At 37.9% G+C, this 15641-nt stretch overlaps 1 protein-coding gene across 5 annotated transcripts in view; it reads right to left on the reverse strand.

Annotated features, from left to right (window-relative positions):
- The window catches only part of Sage1 (sarcoma antigen 1), a 53742-nt gene that overhangs the window by 25684 nt on the left and 12417 nt on the right, over positions 1–15641 (reverse strand). For 4 of the 5 annotated variants that reach the window (XM_013018150.1, XM_013018149.1, XM_013018152.1 and 1 more), the window contains 5 exons: positions 6284–6433; positions 5426–5515; positions 5042–5225; positions 4414–4542; positions 1241–1404 (listed from right to left, as the gene is read on the reverse strand). In XM_013018150.1, the coding sequence (XP_012873604.1) occupies positions 1241–1404; positions 4414–4542; positions 5042–5225; positions 5426–5515; positions 6284–6433 (717 nt within the window). Of the gene's footprint in view, positions 1–1240; positions 1405–4413; positions 4543–5041; positions 5226–5425; positions 5516–6283; positions 6434–15641 lie in introns of those variants that run through there. The other variant, XM_013018153.1, reaches the window with a different exon arrangement.

The raw sequence follows: 15641 nt of genomic DNA on the forward strand, positions 1-15641 counted from the left end.
AGGAACTCTACCTCTTAAAGCACAACACCAGCAAAACTTACATGATGTCTGAGGGTTGAGAAAATCAGCTCTCAAATGAGTTGTGTGTGTGTGTGTGTGTGTGCACGCACATGCACTTGCGTGCTTCAGTTTTACTTTAATTTTATATTATTTTTACTTCATTATTATAAGCTTTTAAAGAAGGACTTGGATGAGGTATGGTGGTTTCATACCTGTATAACTACTTGAGAGACAGAGATCAAGAAAATCATGGTTCTAAGCTAGTCCAGGAAGAAAGTAACATCCTCATCTACAAACAAGCTGGATGCCCTCACCCACAACAAAGGGTTGGAAGGGCTCTTTGGTTCTTACATTCTAGATTTCTAAGGACATTCCTGAAAAAAAAATTTCAAGAAGCTAAAAACACTGGAGAAAATGGTGTTTACTGTGGAAATTTTTAGAAATTAAAATATAGATTAACAGAAAAAAGTGACACTAGAGGAACAGTGATATGTTTGTGACCCCAACCCCTGCACCAGCCCACACATAAGGGTTTAATTAGGCCTTCACCAGCTCCTGAATAAACAATTCATCTGTTACTAGGAGCAGTAACCATGAAGTGGCGCTGTGGAACAAAATGGCAGAGTGCCAGCCTTGAGCAGAAAAGTTACGCCCTGAGTTCAAGGGCCATGACTGACAAAATATGCAGTGACCAAAAAAACCCGTCTTTACTGAGAGATTATTTTTTAAATATTTCTTAGTTAACTATATTTGAAAATTGAACTGCAACAGAAAATTATTGATTAAAACAGATGAAAAATATGTCCACCAGATTCCATTGGTGTCTAAGGACTCCATAGGAGGAGAGATACTTTGAATCTGTTTCTAGAACCTATACAAGGTATTAACTAGGAGCAAATTCCCTGAGCATGAAAATCAATGCTGGTACTTTTTAAACAAACAGAACAAGTCTGAATTCTGAAATGAAAACCAAATCACAGATTATGACAGTGCTGAAAATACCTATGCATGAACATCCAAGTGGTAAAAGCAACTTAAAGAATAAAAAGTGCCCTAACATGAAGGAAGTCTTCTTCCATTACTTCAAGGCACAAGCTAGAGTTCCAGTAGCAAATGAAAGGTACAGTAGGAAAGATATGTAAACTTGCCTACGGGGCAGCATAAAAACCTAAAAAGGTTCACTATAATCAGCAAAATGAAAACAAGAACAATGCTGATTTCTGGATTTTATGACACTTACTAGTGAAGATAAATTCTGTTCTGGCCAAAAAGATTCTGGAATTGGCCAATGTCCAACAGGAACACCAGTTTTGGAGTTAGGCCGCACATAAATGAGTTTATGACAACTATGCCACAGTTGAGGGGTAAATGAATTGACTGACCTAGATGAATCCACAAATCCATCTAAAAATAAAACAAAAGACAAAGGCATCAGTTTCTTCTTACAGCTGCTAATCTTCTTAGACAAATTTTCAGCTAAATGCAAAGTGCAAAACAAAAGTGGTTCAGGCAAAAAGAAATGACAGTACTCAGATTGTTAAATGTTCCCTCTAGTGACTCTTTTACCTAATCCATCCCCTCTAATTTAACACCTCCACCATCCTTAGCCTACTAAGAGGATACAGAGTTAGGTGGGAAAATATTGTAAAACTAGTTTTCAACTTTATGAGACATATTAATTTAACATACCAAAACAGTACAGTCATCTCTCAAGAATTCAATTACCAAATTAGGCAAATGAAATCATTTTTTTGTCCTTGGTATAGTTTTTACACTTTTGGAATTTGACAAAATACATCATAAATTCCATTTGTATATACTTTCTGTGCAAATTAAATCTTAAAAATGTATTTTTTACTCAACAGTGCCAATAAGCACAAGACAAAATAAAACTATCCAAGTTAACTTGAAGGTAAAAAGCATGCTAATGATATGATGTATTTCTGTAGTCGGGGATGGGGAACATAAAACAAATGCACTAAGGTTATTATAAGCTAACTCTTTCTAGCTTCCCTATCTACCAATGAAACTACATGGAAATGGACATTGTATAATGCTCAATAATGTACTGTGAATGCATTTTAATTATTTAAATTACCTTACTTTAAAAAAAAGTAGAATGATACTGCTTTGTGCCATGATTTGTTAGTGTAAATTTTATTTGTAAGAAATAACAATTATCTGAATGTCACTTTTCTTAAATTACAGGTCATTTTCTTACTTATTTTAGCATTATTTTAAACAAGTAATTACTTTAGAACAAGAGAATTACTGAGGTTCACTGGGATCTAGGAAAAACAGAAAATAGATTTTGAAGATCACTCTGCAGTTGAGCTCACAAGGCTGGGATGTGTACTTTTCTTAGGAAAGTGTTCTTTGTTTTCATCAGAATCTGAAAGGTTAAGAACACTAGATGAGGGGGAGGGAACTGGAGCTGGATATAAAATCTGAGCTATTTACATGACACCAAGTGCCACTACAATTGTACTCAGTTCACATTAAGTAGGAAACATAAAATTATGCACTGGGCATTCACTGCCAGCAAGCCCTTCTTATAACTTTTTTTTTTGCCACTTATGAGGCCTGAACTCTGTGCCTGGGTGCTGTCCCTCAGCTCTTCAGCGCTTCAGCTCAAGGCTAGCGCTCTACCACTTGAGCCACAGTGCCACTTCCAGCTTTTTCTGCTTACATGGTGCTGAGGAATCGAACCCAGGGCCTCATGCATGCAAGGCAAGCACTCTGCCACTGAGCCACCTTCCCAACCCTCTTATAACTCTTATAACTCTTTTAAATTATGCTGTGAGGATTCAGTCTTCTATATTAAGTGTTCTTTTAGGTTAGTACTAGGATTTGAACTCAGGGTCTCAGATTTGCTAGCCTGGCATTTTACCATTGAGCTGTATCTCTAGCCCTGCTTGTTGCTGGTTTTTAGGTTAGAGTGTTGCTTTAGGCCTGGCCATGCTTTTGGACCACAGTCTGCCTACTTTAGGCTTCCTGAAGTTGCTGGGGATCACAGGTGTGCCATCTTGTCCAGCTTCCTTCCATGGAGATGAAGTCTCATAGACTTTTCTGCCAGGGATGGCCTGAAACGGTGATCCTCCCAATCTTGGCCTCCCACATAGCTTGGAATGAGGGGAGCTTACTAATGTACCCACCTATGGTTTAAGAAGGGGTTTCAGGAATTTTTCTGCCAAGGCTGGCTTTGAACTGCAATACTCCCAACCTCAATCTCCCAAGTAGTAGATAGCAGGTATTCTTAATTTTGGATTCCAAGAAACTCCTTAAATTATACATAAAATTGTATGTCTTGTCTTTATCGTTTTTCCTAGAGAAAGGAATCTTTTTTTTCCCCCCAGGAATTTGTCAAAGACCCGGGAACTAAAAAAAAGTCAGGAATCATAGGAACTGCTAGTTTAAACAGAAATGTGTACTTTCTACCCTGTGTACTTAGCTCTTTGGACATTAGCCAAAATATATAGATCATATCAGACAAAGCAACATGGTCATAATGTATTCTGTGTGTGTGTGTGTGTGTGTGTGTGTGTGTGTGTGTGTATACTAACAGAAATGAGAAGCAGCAACATAGAACTTTGTTCTAAGGAAGTCTGGCATCTTGAAATGCATTACTACAGTGCCACTTAGTTCCCTAGACTCCTGTTTAAAATTAATTTGCATTTGATTAGTTATAAACATCCACTCAAAAACACAGAAGTATGAAAATGTCATGATGAAATCCCTTACTATGGACAATTTAATATATGCTAATATATAAATATACATATATATGCCATCAGACCAAAGGGGAAAATAAAACCACAAACAAAAATCCGACCACACCTAGGCATTTACTATAGTTTAACTTCCCCTATGCAAAAATAGTTCTGTTTTTGTTTATTTTTAGATGTCAAACTTTCTGTAGAGTTCATTTGGATAGAAAAGGTTCCTCAGTTAAAAAGTAACCAGCAAAACACCAATATATTATTAAGTTCCTGAATAAGCAGTCACAATCTTTGTTGTGGGGTGGTAATTAATACAGATTTTGTAAAGATGGTTTAGCATATTTGGGCTCACAAGCCCCAAAAGAGATCAGTACTCCAATGTCTCATCACAGTAAACGTTTTGTGCACATAGAGATGAACCAATGCAGTGTAATCCCAATATTGGCACCAGGATACACAAAATGGACCAGGGAATGGAAGACTTTCCTTAAGAACATTCAACATGAAAATAAAGCTGTTAGAATTCTGACAAATATACATAGACAGTGATCAGTTGTTCGTATAGGTGTTTGCAACTATGTGTTACATGGAGGGAAAAAAGACTTTCTCTATTATTACTTGTTTAATGTCTTCCAAATTTGAGATCATCCTTCCACATGTAACATTTTAGGACTAAAATTGTTATCTACTGTACCTTCGCCAACAGGAAGTGGATCTGGTCCTGTTTTTTCAAAATTAATAACTACACCACTCTGAACTTTCTGGACTAGAGATTCTAAACATTGATTCAACATTCTTTGTGTTCTAACACAGTAGGAACGACCTATACCAAAGAGAAAAACAAAGATATGGATCAACAAACACTATTTTATAATACAAGCAGCATTGGAAATCCTAAATATAATGTGGAATTATTCTAACTACACTGACAGGGATATAGTACCATTTATGAGCTTAAAAATCAGAAGTATATTACAAGTGGCTCACACCTGTAATCCTAGCTACTCAGGAGGTTGAGATCTGAGGATCGTGGTTCAAAGCCAGCCCTGGCAGGAAAGTCTGTGAGACTCTTATCTCCAATAAACCACCAGAAAACCGGAAGTGGCTCTGTGGCTCAAGTGGTAGAGTGCTTGCCTCGAGCTAAAGAGCTGAGGGACAGCACCCAGGCCCAGATTTCAAGAGCCATGACTGACCGAAAAAACAAACAAACAAAAAAACAGAAGTAGAATACTAAGTAAAATAAAGACTAGATACAGTATCTAATCAGAACTATACTCTGCAGCCATATATTCTTCCTTCAGAAGCATAAAATATCATTATACCGCCTGTGACTTCACACATTTGTGTGATGGCTGATTCATCAGTTGGTACACTCCCTAGTTGCTCTGGTTCGGTAGAAGCCACTCCAGGCAAACGCAACACCAGGGCAAATAACCTTTGATCCCAACGAAAAGGTTCTTTGGTTAGTTCACTTCCAGGCAGAGGAGAATTCAAAGGAAGATGAAGCTGATAAGGCAAAATTTGAAAAGATTTATCATAACAACCCAATAAGAATGAAGAAAGAGTAAAGGACTAACTTTTCTTTCAGGAAACTAAAATTAAGCCATTTCTCAAAGATTACCAAGATGAGAAGTTTGTCCAACTTTATTGTTAATTGGAAATGCATGCCTCCCACAGAAATATTTTTTAAAAAAATGAAATCTCACCTCTTCTTGAATGCTAGTGGTACTTGTTAACTTGTTTCCATCTGTGATGGTTATTAAAATAGACGGTTCTAAAAAAAATGGATTTCTCCCCTAAAATATATTTGAAAAGTATTAGAGCTGTATACAGTAATACAATTATACTTAAACTTTTGCAATTGCCTTGTCAATTATCTCTTACATAAATGATAAAAGTTTCCTGGTTAAATAAAAAGATTTCAGACTGAAACGTGTAGGAATCAAAATAATCCTCAGTGATAGCATTTGTATAAAATGAGAAATTCCTCTAATTCAGGAACTCACACTAGGTCATTCAAAGTAACTTTCTCCTCTTGCTTTCCAAGTAATCACAAATGGTAATATTAAAAAATAAAAGAATGGCAATATCACCCACATCCATAAATGCATTCACATGAGTCACAATCCTGGCACAGATTGGGAACTACTAAAGATATTTCTGAGCCCTGTGGATGACTCTGGAAATTGGGAGTAGAATTTTAAAGCAGTTAAAGACAATAATATCCATAACAAAGGGATGTCTGCCTTCCTCTTTTTCTGTAGGCTTTTCATCAGATTAATGTTTCTCTCCAATTGCATTGTTTTACATTTCTTAAGAATTTAGTTATCCCATTCTTAGATATCTGGCTGATCTGATGGTAGGCAAGTTAACATTTTTTAAATCTAACCACAATACAAAGACCAAAAAGGGGGACAGGGTGTTAGAGTTTGAATTTAAAAGGTACATTAACCTTTTGGAGGAGGCTGTGAAAAGCAATTGAAATGTTGGTAACCATACCCAATTTTGAATTCTTGCCCCGTCACCAAAATAAATTATCTGTACTCACTCAAAGTTTTTTTTACCTGTCCATAATTGTCTATTCCAGATATTAATCTATTGAGATTTAATAAATCAAATGAGGATCTTAGAGCCTGACCAAGAGTAGTCAATCCAGAAGCCTGAAGATTTTTTAGTTCGCTCATGAATGTAGCGTGGTTTTCCTTCCAACCAGCCTGAAAACCAAACATTTACAAAGAAATTCCTGATTATACAATGACTGTATGTAAAGTGCAAACAAGCACTGAAAACTAAGCATCAAGCTGACAAAAATCAATCATTCTTTAACCTAATTCTATTCTGACCTTGACTGATGGAGTCAACCAAAGCAAACAGTCAGTATCAGAAAGATCTGCTGGTTTTAATGATCAGACTCAATCAACGAAGTCAAGCAACTGGCACATTTGTTCATTATAGCAAGAGGGCTTTTTCACACAAGGTCCAGTTTTTCCAGTCCACATCAACCAAAACTACAAAAATACTTCTGTTACCTTAGCTTGTCAATGACAACAAGCATAGAGAAAGGGGGAAAGTGACGACCAATTATTTGTTAAATGTACTATCATGGAGACAAATGATTGGCTATTGAGTGTCTAGTTTACATACATTACATTCTTTCTCCCTAGTAATATATTTTCACTTTAAATGAAAGTAAAGGGGGGCGGCGCTGAAGGCATGGCTCAGTTGGTAGCTTGCCAGCTACTGAGTTCTGGTTCAGGTCGTGGACCAAAAAAGAAAATGAAAAGAAAGTAAAAAGGATAAAACTACTTATATAGAAACAACCCTTCTGGTACCGTCAAGCCTCAAGAAAGCCCCAAATCTAGAAGAAAAAGAAAAAGGAAAGAATCAAAAAGCACCATCAAAGAAGCAGCACCCTTTAGGTATCCCCAGCAAAGAACCAAAAACTTGAGGTCAATAGACAACATGTTGTGACTGATTGGTTTGTAGACCAGAAAGAAGCAAAACATGGTGCTGCCTGCTAAATGATGGCTATAAAAACAAAGCTGCACAAAATCTCAAGGAGAGAAGTCAAAAGAAGGGGGCATGGGCTGGGAAGGTGGCTCAGTGGTACAGTGTATGCCTTGTATACACGAGGCCCTGGGTTTGATTCCTCAGCACCACATAAGCAGAAAAAGCTGGAAGTGGTAGAGCGCTAGCCTTGAGCTCAAGAGCTGAGGGACAGTGCCCAGGCCCAGAGTTCAGCCCCCATGACCAACCAAAAAAAAAAAAAAGAAGAAGAAGAAGAAGAAGATGGCAGCTGTCAGTAGGTCACAGAGGAGTGGACTGACAAGGGTGAAGACAGGCAACATGGCAGATGGACAACCACCTGAGCCTCAGGACTATAAGTGATATGTTGAAGGCTGAAGGTAGGGTGCCAACTAGGCCAGTACAGCTGGAAGCAGAAAGTAAGAGTAAATAATACAGAGATAAGCTAAATGATGTAAACTTCATGAAGGCGTATATTGGTTCATTACCCATACTACCATGTCATGTGCCCAAAGCATCATGAGAAATGGAGGCTGAAAAAAAAAGTAATTCAAGAGTACGGGCATTTGAAAAAGTTTGAAGATGATGCCTCCCTGATAGGAAGGATGAAGTACCATTCCAGAAAACAGAGTTCATAGAAGGATAAAACTTACTGGAGAACCTTGACTAATTGGATTATCATTGCTCTAGGTATATGGCAAGAGGCATAGCTAAATAGGTAATGGGGGTTCTGACTGGAAAGTACTTTGTACACCATGCTCAGTAATGTGGCTTGTATCTATTGGTTCTGGGAATACCTCGGTGTTTTGTTTTGTTTTGTTTTAATTAGGGGAGTGGTGTGATCCGATCCACGTTTGTGCAACATCATTCTCCTGGGAGTTGGATTGCAGCGTGGAGCGGAGGCTCTGACTTGAGGCAGGGAAACTGGTTTGGACACTGTCGCAATACCTCATGAGAAAAGTGATGAAAACCTGAGCTAGGACAGTGAGGATGGAGAGGAGGCTGCAAATTCAAGAATTATGTCATGCAATATGTCTAGGATGATCTTACCAGACAAGCAGAAAAGGTCAAAAGCTATGTACATATGACCATGTAAGATGACGCTAATAGAAATGAACCCCAAGATAGGGACACTAGAGGGTTTTTTGTCGCTGTTGATTTTTAATGTACTATGTGATTTTTTTTGTTTCTTTTGTATGTTCTTCCCCCATGGTATAACCCCTGTTATCAATGTATGTGATTCTGGTGTCTTGCATCTTCCTTATACATTTTTCTAATTTGGGGAGGGGAAGAGAAATAACAAAATGCTGAAATAAGGATACAGGTTGACCCATTGTGTGTTCAAGACACTATGTTGAAAATGAACTTTACAACTTTGGCGGGGGGGGCATAGAGGGGGAGGAATTGGGGAGGTAGGGAGGGAAGGGATAGTGGGATAGTAGGAGAAAAATAGAGGAGGTAACAACGCTCGATAGGAAATGTATTCATTACCTTACTCATATAACTGTAACTCCTCTGTACAGTCTCTTCACAATAAAAAAATGAATTATTTCAAGAGGTGGAATTTTAAGAATTTAGTAGCTAATTAGAAGGATGGGTGAAGAAAGGGTCATGCCTTTGGTTAGGGTTTGTGGCTTGGGGAAACTTGTAACTTGTGACTACAGGCCACTTTATAAAGTTGATCTTTTATTTGGTGTCACTTCATTTAGCAATCTTACTACAAAATTACAATCTTGGCTATAGCTATATTTGAAGGGCCATGAAAGAGTTCATAGTATAAAGAAAAATGAGTAGACTATTTGTTAAAAAGCTGGGATGAGATTTGGGGAATCACTTTACGATGAACACCAGTGGCTCACACCTATAATCCTAGCCATTCAAGAGGCTGAGATCTGAGAATTACAATTGAAAACCAGCCTGGGAAGGAAAGTCTGTGAAACTCTTCTCCAATTAACCACCAAAAAGTGAGAAGTGGAGCTATGTTATCCTTGAGTGAAAAAGCTGAGGGACAGTTAATAAAAGAATCTTATTAATATAAAATTTTCATCCCAAAATGCTATTATAAACAGAAAGAGCAGGAGAAAGTACCCATTAATACTCTCCATTTGTTGCTGAAGTAAATTTTTCACAAATGTATTCAGAGAGCTAATGTGCCCTTTGTTAGCACTAACGATTCAATCAAACCCACGGCCTCATACATGCCAAACTCTCTTCATATATACCCTATATTCACCTATCCCATATATTCATCTATGGACATATCCTGTTAGATTAGCTTAAAACTTTTTAAGTTTAATGGAGCTTCCAAATTTCATTTTATTTAAGGCTACTTTTCATGACAGATAAATACAGAATGGGGGAAGAAGAATAATGAAAAGAGTGACTCTGATCAAGCTCTTTTATACACAGAAATGGACATGTTACCCTGAAACATCAATGTATAACTATTTGAAGATAATAAACAATAAAATACAGAAAAATTGGGTAGGGGGAGGGCAGTGAATGCTGAATTAAAAGATTCTGATCTATTCCTAGCTATCATACTAACTTGGCAAATGGTCCAGATTGTCACTTAACCTTTCAGTATCTCTGTTTCCTCATTGAACAAATGAAAGGGCTGGAAAAAAAAAAACACTTCTAAGGTCTCTTCCATGTTTTATATCCTGTAATCCATATCTCATAACAATCTTTTATATAAATTGGATTTATGTACCCTATAATTCTTCTACACTTTGTAATAACACTTTAAATAAAACCGACTTACAGGGGTGGGGAATCCTGTTTTAGAATATGTTAATTCAGACTTGGTTTAAATTTGCATATTCACACCAAAAGAAGAACGTGAGACTTCAGGCTATCAATGACCTGGCTTCTACTCTCAGGCCCTGTATAGCAGCCTACTAGCTAGCTACTTATTCCTCAATCAGATCATCATACAATGGGAGAGAATTTTCATTCCTCTCCTCAGAAGAGTAAAGCCTAGAATATTTCCAGCTATCACCTGCACCCACATCCCTACCTTGTAACCTGTCTGGCTGGTTTGGAAACTGGAAGCTGGCATGCCCTCTCTAGTCCTGTTGCCAAAGCACTTTTTAACTGTCTGGTATGTTTCTGCCATACAATGCCTAAGATGTAGTTTCTGCCCCTACAATTGATCGACAAGGGAGGCCTGTAAGTATGTAAACTATTAGGAAGATTTTCGTGAAGACACAACTAGACTTTATTTTCAGATCTAGCTTTTATCAGAAATAAAGTTACTAAGAACTCTGGCTGGTTCTTGTGTCTTATTTCTTCATTATTCTCAAGTGGAGTAGAGAAATAAGAAGGTATTATTTAGTGGCTCTACCAAATCTCAGCATTTCAATACTTATCCTTGTGGCTTCATCCCTTGTTGGCCAGATAATTTCTCTGATTCACTGATTGTGTGTGTGTGTGTGTGTATGTGTGTGTGTGTGTGTGTGTTTGTGTGTGTGTGTGTGTGTGTGCTGGGGCTTAACCTCAGGTCCTGGGCACTGTCCCTTAGCTTTTTCACTAAAAGCTGGTGCTCTACCACCTGAGCCACAGCTCCACTTCCAGCTTTTTGCTAGCTAATTAGAGATAAGAATCTCATGGACTTTTCTGCACAGGCTGACTTCAAATCCTCACACTCAGATCTCAAGGTAGCTAGGATTACAGGTGTGAGCCACCTGCACAAGGCTGATTTACTAATCTGTATTTATCTATAGTTTTTAAAATAGAAGACCTCTGGTCTTCTATCAGTATCTTGCCAGGAAATCTAAACAAGTAAAAGAGATAAAAGCAGATCAGCTGTCCTGGAAGTGGGTGCAGGAGCAGTGTTAGACCTTTTGTTGAAAGCGCTCTCTCTCTCTCTCTCTCTCTCTCTCTCTCTCTCGGCCATTTGTAATCCTTTTGCAAAATACTAGTAACCTTGCTTGACTTAGTGTAAAATGCAAGTTTATTCAACACAGTACTAATTTCCCCATTGAAGATAAGTGATAAAGACATTTACAGCAGCTATACCTAACTTTCCACATGGAAGTGCCCCCTACATAGATTGAATATTAGTAAATAAAAAATTACTGAAATAATAGCTGGACACTGGTGGCTCATAACTGTTATCTTGGCTACTCAGGAGGCTGGGGATCTCAGTTCAAAGCCAGCCCGGGCAGTAAAGTCTGTGAGATTCCTATCTCCAATTAACCACCAGAAAACCGGAAGTGGCACTGTGGCTCAAGTGGTAGAGAGCTGGCCTTCAGCTGAAGAGCTGAGGGACAGCACCCAGGACCAGAGTCAAGCCCCATGACTGACCAAAAAAAAATTATTGAAATTATCAACATTATTTAGTGTGGTAGCTTTTGAAATGGACTAGCAGTAAGTCTTTTCAAAAAGCAAAATTAATTATATTACAGTGTCACAAGCCAGACTATCTCACACAGCACAAAACTTTTCATTGAAAGGCACCACTTCCTGTGTCCCAAAAGGCTCACCTTGATACCCAACCACTGAACTGATCCATTTGGGGCCCACTCAACCCTCAACCTATTTGTGCATTTTCCTGAACAGTACTGAAACCCAGACCAAGTCTTCCTAGCCTGCTAGCAAGCCCCTCACAATGAATGAGACAATACATGTTGTTGTCCCTCCTCTGTAGCTCTTTTATTAAAGGAAATGAAATCAGTCTGATAATATCTGTCCTCATAAGTTCATGTTAGAGGGCTATTCTGGACCTTGGGCTTCTTTGTAGATGTTACAAAGTAGATGATTAACGGATTTGAGTATTTTCCCAGATGTCCCAAGTTAAAGCCAGAGTCTAAATTTAGCAGAGCCATCAATTCTCTTGTTGAAAGATAAACTATTTTCTTTCTTTTTCCATCTGTTCTCTATAAGTTTGAGGAAAACATGCTGTGCAACCACCTAGACAATTGAAATAAATCAATTTCAACCATATTTGTAGCCAACTTACTTCTTCGATTTAGCGTTCCATCAATCGGCTTTGTCTTTACCAACTTCCTGTGTTGGTAAACTGACTAGTATGTTGGAATGATGTGAAAAACAAGCACTGTTTTAACAATCAACTCTGTCTGCTTCACAGACAAATGACTTTTCTCTTGGCCAATTGCCTTTATCCTTATATGAGTGTTTCTGCAAGTTAAACCTTTTCAGTGTCAAGGATTTTCTTCTCACCATTAGAATGGACTTCAAGTATGAAAGATACATCTATCCATCAATAACGCATACCATGGGCTGGGAAGGTGGCTCAGTGGTAGAGCGCTTGCCTTGCATGCATGAGGCCCTGGGTTTGATTCCTCAGCACCACATAAGCAAAAAGAAAAAAGCCACAAGTGGCGCTGTGGCTCAAGTGGTAGAACGCTAGCCTTGAGCTGAAGAGCTGAGGGACAGCGCCCAGGCCCAGAGTTCAGGCCCACGACTGGACCCCTCCCCCCAAATAAAAATGCATACCATGACATTTGGATCACAAAATGTTAAAATCTTTTTAAACCATATTTAGAGATTGAAAGGAGGCTGTTAAAATTAGGCAGTATAAATTAGGAAGCTGCTACACCATTATAAGAATGAAATTGTCTTGCTTCTTAATCCTCCTTCTTCTTTTTTTTTTTTTTTGATCAATCATGGGGCTTGAACTCTGGGCCTGAACGCTGTCCCTCAGCTCTTCAGCTCAAGGCGAGCGTTTTCTGAGTAGTTTATTGGAGCTAAGAGTCTCACGGAGTTTCCTGCCTGGGCTGGCTTTGAACTGTGATCCTATATCTCAGCCTGCTGAGTAGCTAGGATTACAAGCGTGAGCCACCAGCACCCAGCTAATCCTCCTTCTTAAACTTTCTTACATTGTATTTTCAGACCCTGATTGATACAATTATTTCCCTTAATATTGTCATAATTTGGCTTGGTTTCCTGTTTGTGGCTTTCTCACTTGACTCACTGTATTTATGCACTTACCACTTACACTGAAAGGATGCTTTTTTTTTGTAATTTATATGTACTAGCATTACTTTTTCTTTACAAAATACTTGTTCTAAAAATAGGCAGATCTAGGCTCCTTTTCATTAAAATTACTTCCCAAGGGCTCTTCTTAGTGGCCTTAAGTCGCTAAAACTTGTGAAAGCCATTTTACTTCATTAAATAACTTCTCTCCTGAGAACACTTAATGCTTCCTTCAGTCTACCAATTTCTACCCACATGCTTCAGGAAATATTACCTTGTCAGGATCACATAAAGAAGTCTAGTTTATTTGAATGCCCTACTTTGAAACAAAGTTGTTAAGAAATTGTCTCCCTAATACATTACAGAAACTACAGCCTGTGACCTGCTGTATAGTTTATGAATTTAATGACTCACAGGGCCATATTTTAAGTGAACTGAGCAAAACAAAACAAAACTAATACCAAACGTTTTGTTTCCACTGATGTGTTCTCCATTTTACATTATTAGTCCCTTTAAAATACTTCATATGGCTTTTTTAGGAAGCTAAACAATCATAAGGATGAATTCAGAAAATTAACAAAATACATTAATGAAGTTTTTAATTCTTACCCCAGGGAATTAAGATAAAATTAGGAAAGCAGTACACCTCTCAAGAGTTCACTGGAGGGCTGAAGGTGTCCTTAGTAGTAGAACACTTTGCCTAGCACAAGATGCAAGGGAAGAAGCTGTTAGATCTCCAATGCCTTGAGCAAAAAGAAGAAAATGTTCATTGACAAGCATTACAAGATCAAAAGAAGTTTGATCTTTGTCAGTAGAAACTACTTTGTCCAAGTAGGCTGTAACAATATCTAAAAATTCAATCTAACTCTGATATTTAAATGTTAAAAGCTTCCTTTGCCCAGGGCTGGAGAGATGTGCAACAGTGACAGAACACTGAAGGCCTGGGGTTAGATTTCTCAGAACAAAGGCTGAAAGAGTTTCCTTTCCCAGGCTCGAGTCATTGCAACTGTAGCTATCAATCAATATTTGTAATCAGACAAAAATGTTATTCAGTAGATCACATGTGCCTTTGTTTATGTTTTACCTCTTTTTTTATTTTATTGTAAAGATGCTGTACAGAGGGTTACAATTAGATGAGTAAGGCAATGAGTCCATTACTTGTTGATCATTGTTAACCCTTCCCTTGCTGAGGTCTGTCTTTATTGTTATTGTTTTAAATGTACCATGTGATTTTATTTATTTTTGTTGTTGTTGTTTTCTTTGTATGTTCTTTTCCCTATGGTATAACCCCTGTTTTCATTGTATTTGATTTTAGTACCCTGCATCTTGTATGCACATTTGTCTAATCTGTGGAGGGGATGGGGAATAACAAAACACTGAAACAAGGACACAGGATGACCCATTGCAACAAGGATACCCACAGGACAGTATATGGGAAGGGATAGTGGGACAACATTTTGCCTCTTTTTTGATGCAGGATCTCATCATATAATCCAAACTATATAGCCAAGGCTGGCCTCAATCTCATGCCCCTGCCTCCCAGATACTGGGATCTCAGGCATGTGCTACCATGTCTACCCTAGGGAGACATATTAGGGACCCCTACACAAAATAAAAAGTAAGGAAGATGGCCTAGGAGACAACACTTGTGGACAGAAATAAAAGGCAGCCACTCAAATAATGCAAAAAAGCAATTGAACACATGTAGTTGAATGGCCGTTTATGACTTTGTAAATTATATAGTATCTCCTTCCCACAGGCTAATTCTTTTTTAAAATTATGAGCTGCTTTTACATGATAGAAATAATACATTAATTGCTGAAAATCCCAACATAAATATAAAAGGAGTTTATCAGTTTACCAAATTCTCATTGCTAGTATTCCCAAGAAACCACTGAAAGGACTCTTAGGAACATTAAACTGTTATCCCCAAACAGAAATAATAGCACATGGTTTCCCTTATTTGCAATAATTAGTATATGTCTAAGATGATCTTATCAAATGAGCAGAAAAGCTCAAAAGCTATATACATATGACCATATAAGATGATGCTAAGTGAAATGAACCCCAAGATATGGTCACAAGAGGTTTTTCTTTGTTGTTGTTGTTTTAAATGTACTATGTGATTTTTTTGTCTTTTTTGTATGTTCTTCTTCCTATGGTATATCTTTGTTGTCATTATATTTGATTTTGGTACCTTGCATCTTGTATATACATTTATCTAATTTAGGGAGGGGAAGGGGAATAACAAAATGGTGAAACAAGGACACAGGATGACCCATTACAACAATGATACTCATAAGACACTATGTTGAAAACAAACTTTACAACTTTGGGGGGAAGGGAAGGAGTGGAAGCAGGTGGGGGAAAGAAGGAATGGTAGGAGAAAAACAAAGGAGGGGGTAACGATGCTCCACAAGAAATGTACTCTTCTCCTTACTGATATAACTGTAACCA

This window comes from Dipodomys ordii, unplaced genomic scaffold (genome assembly GCF_000151885.1).
Source record: "Dipodomys ordii isolate 6190 unplaced genomic scaffold, Dord_2.0 Scaffold38, whole genome shotgun sequence".
NCBI lineage: Eukaryota > Metazoa > Chordata > Mammalia > Rodentia > Heteromyidae > Dipodomys > Dipodomys ordii.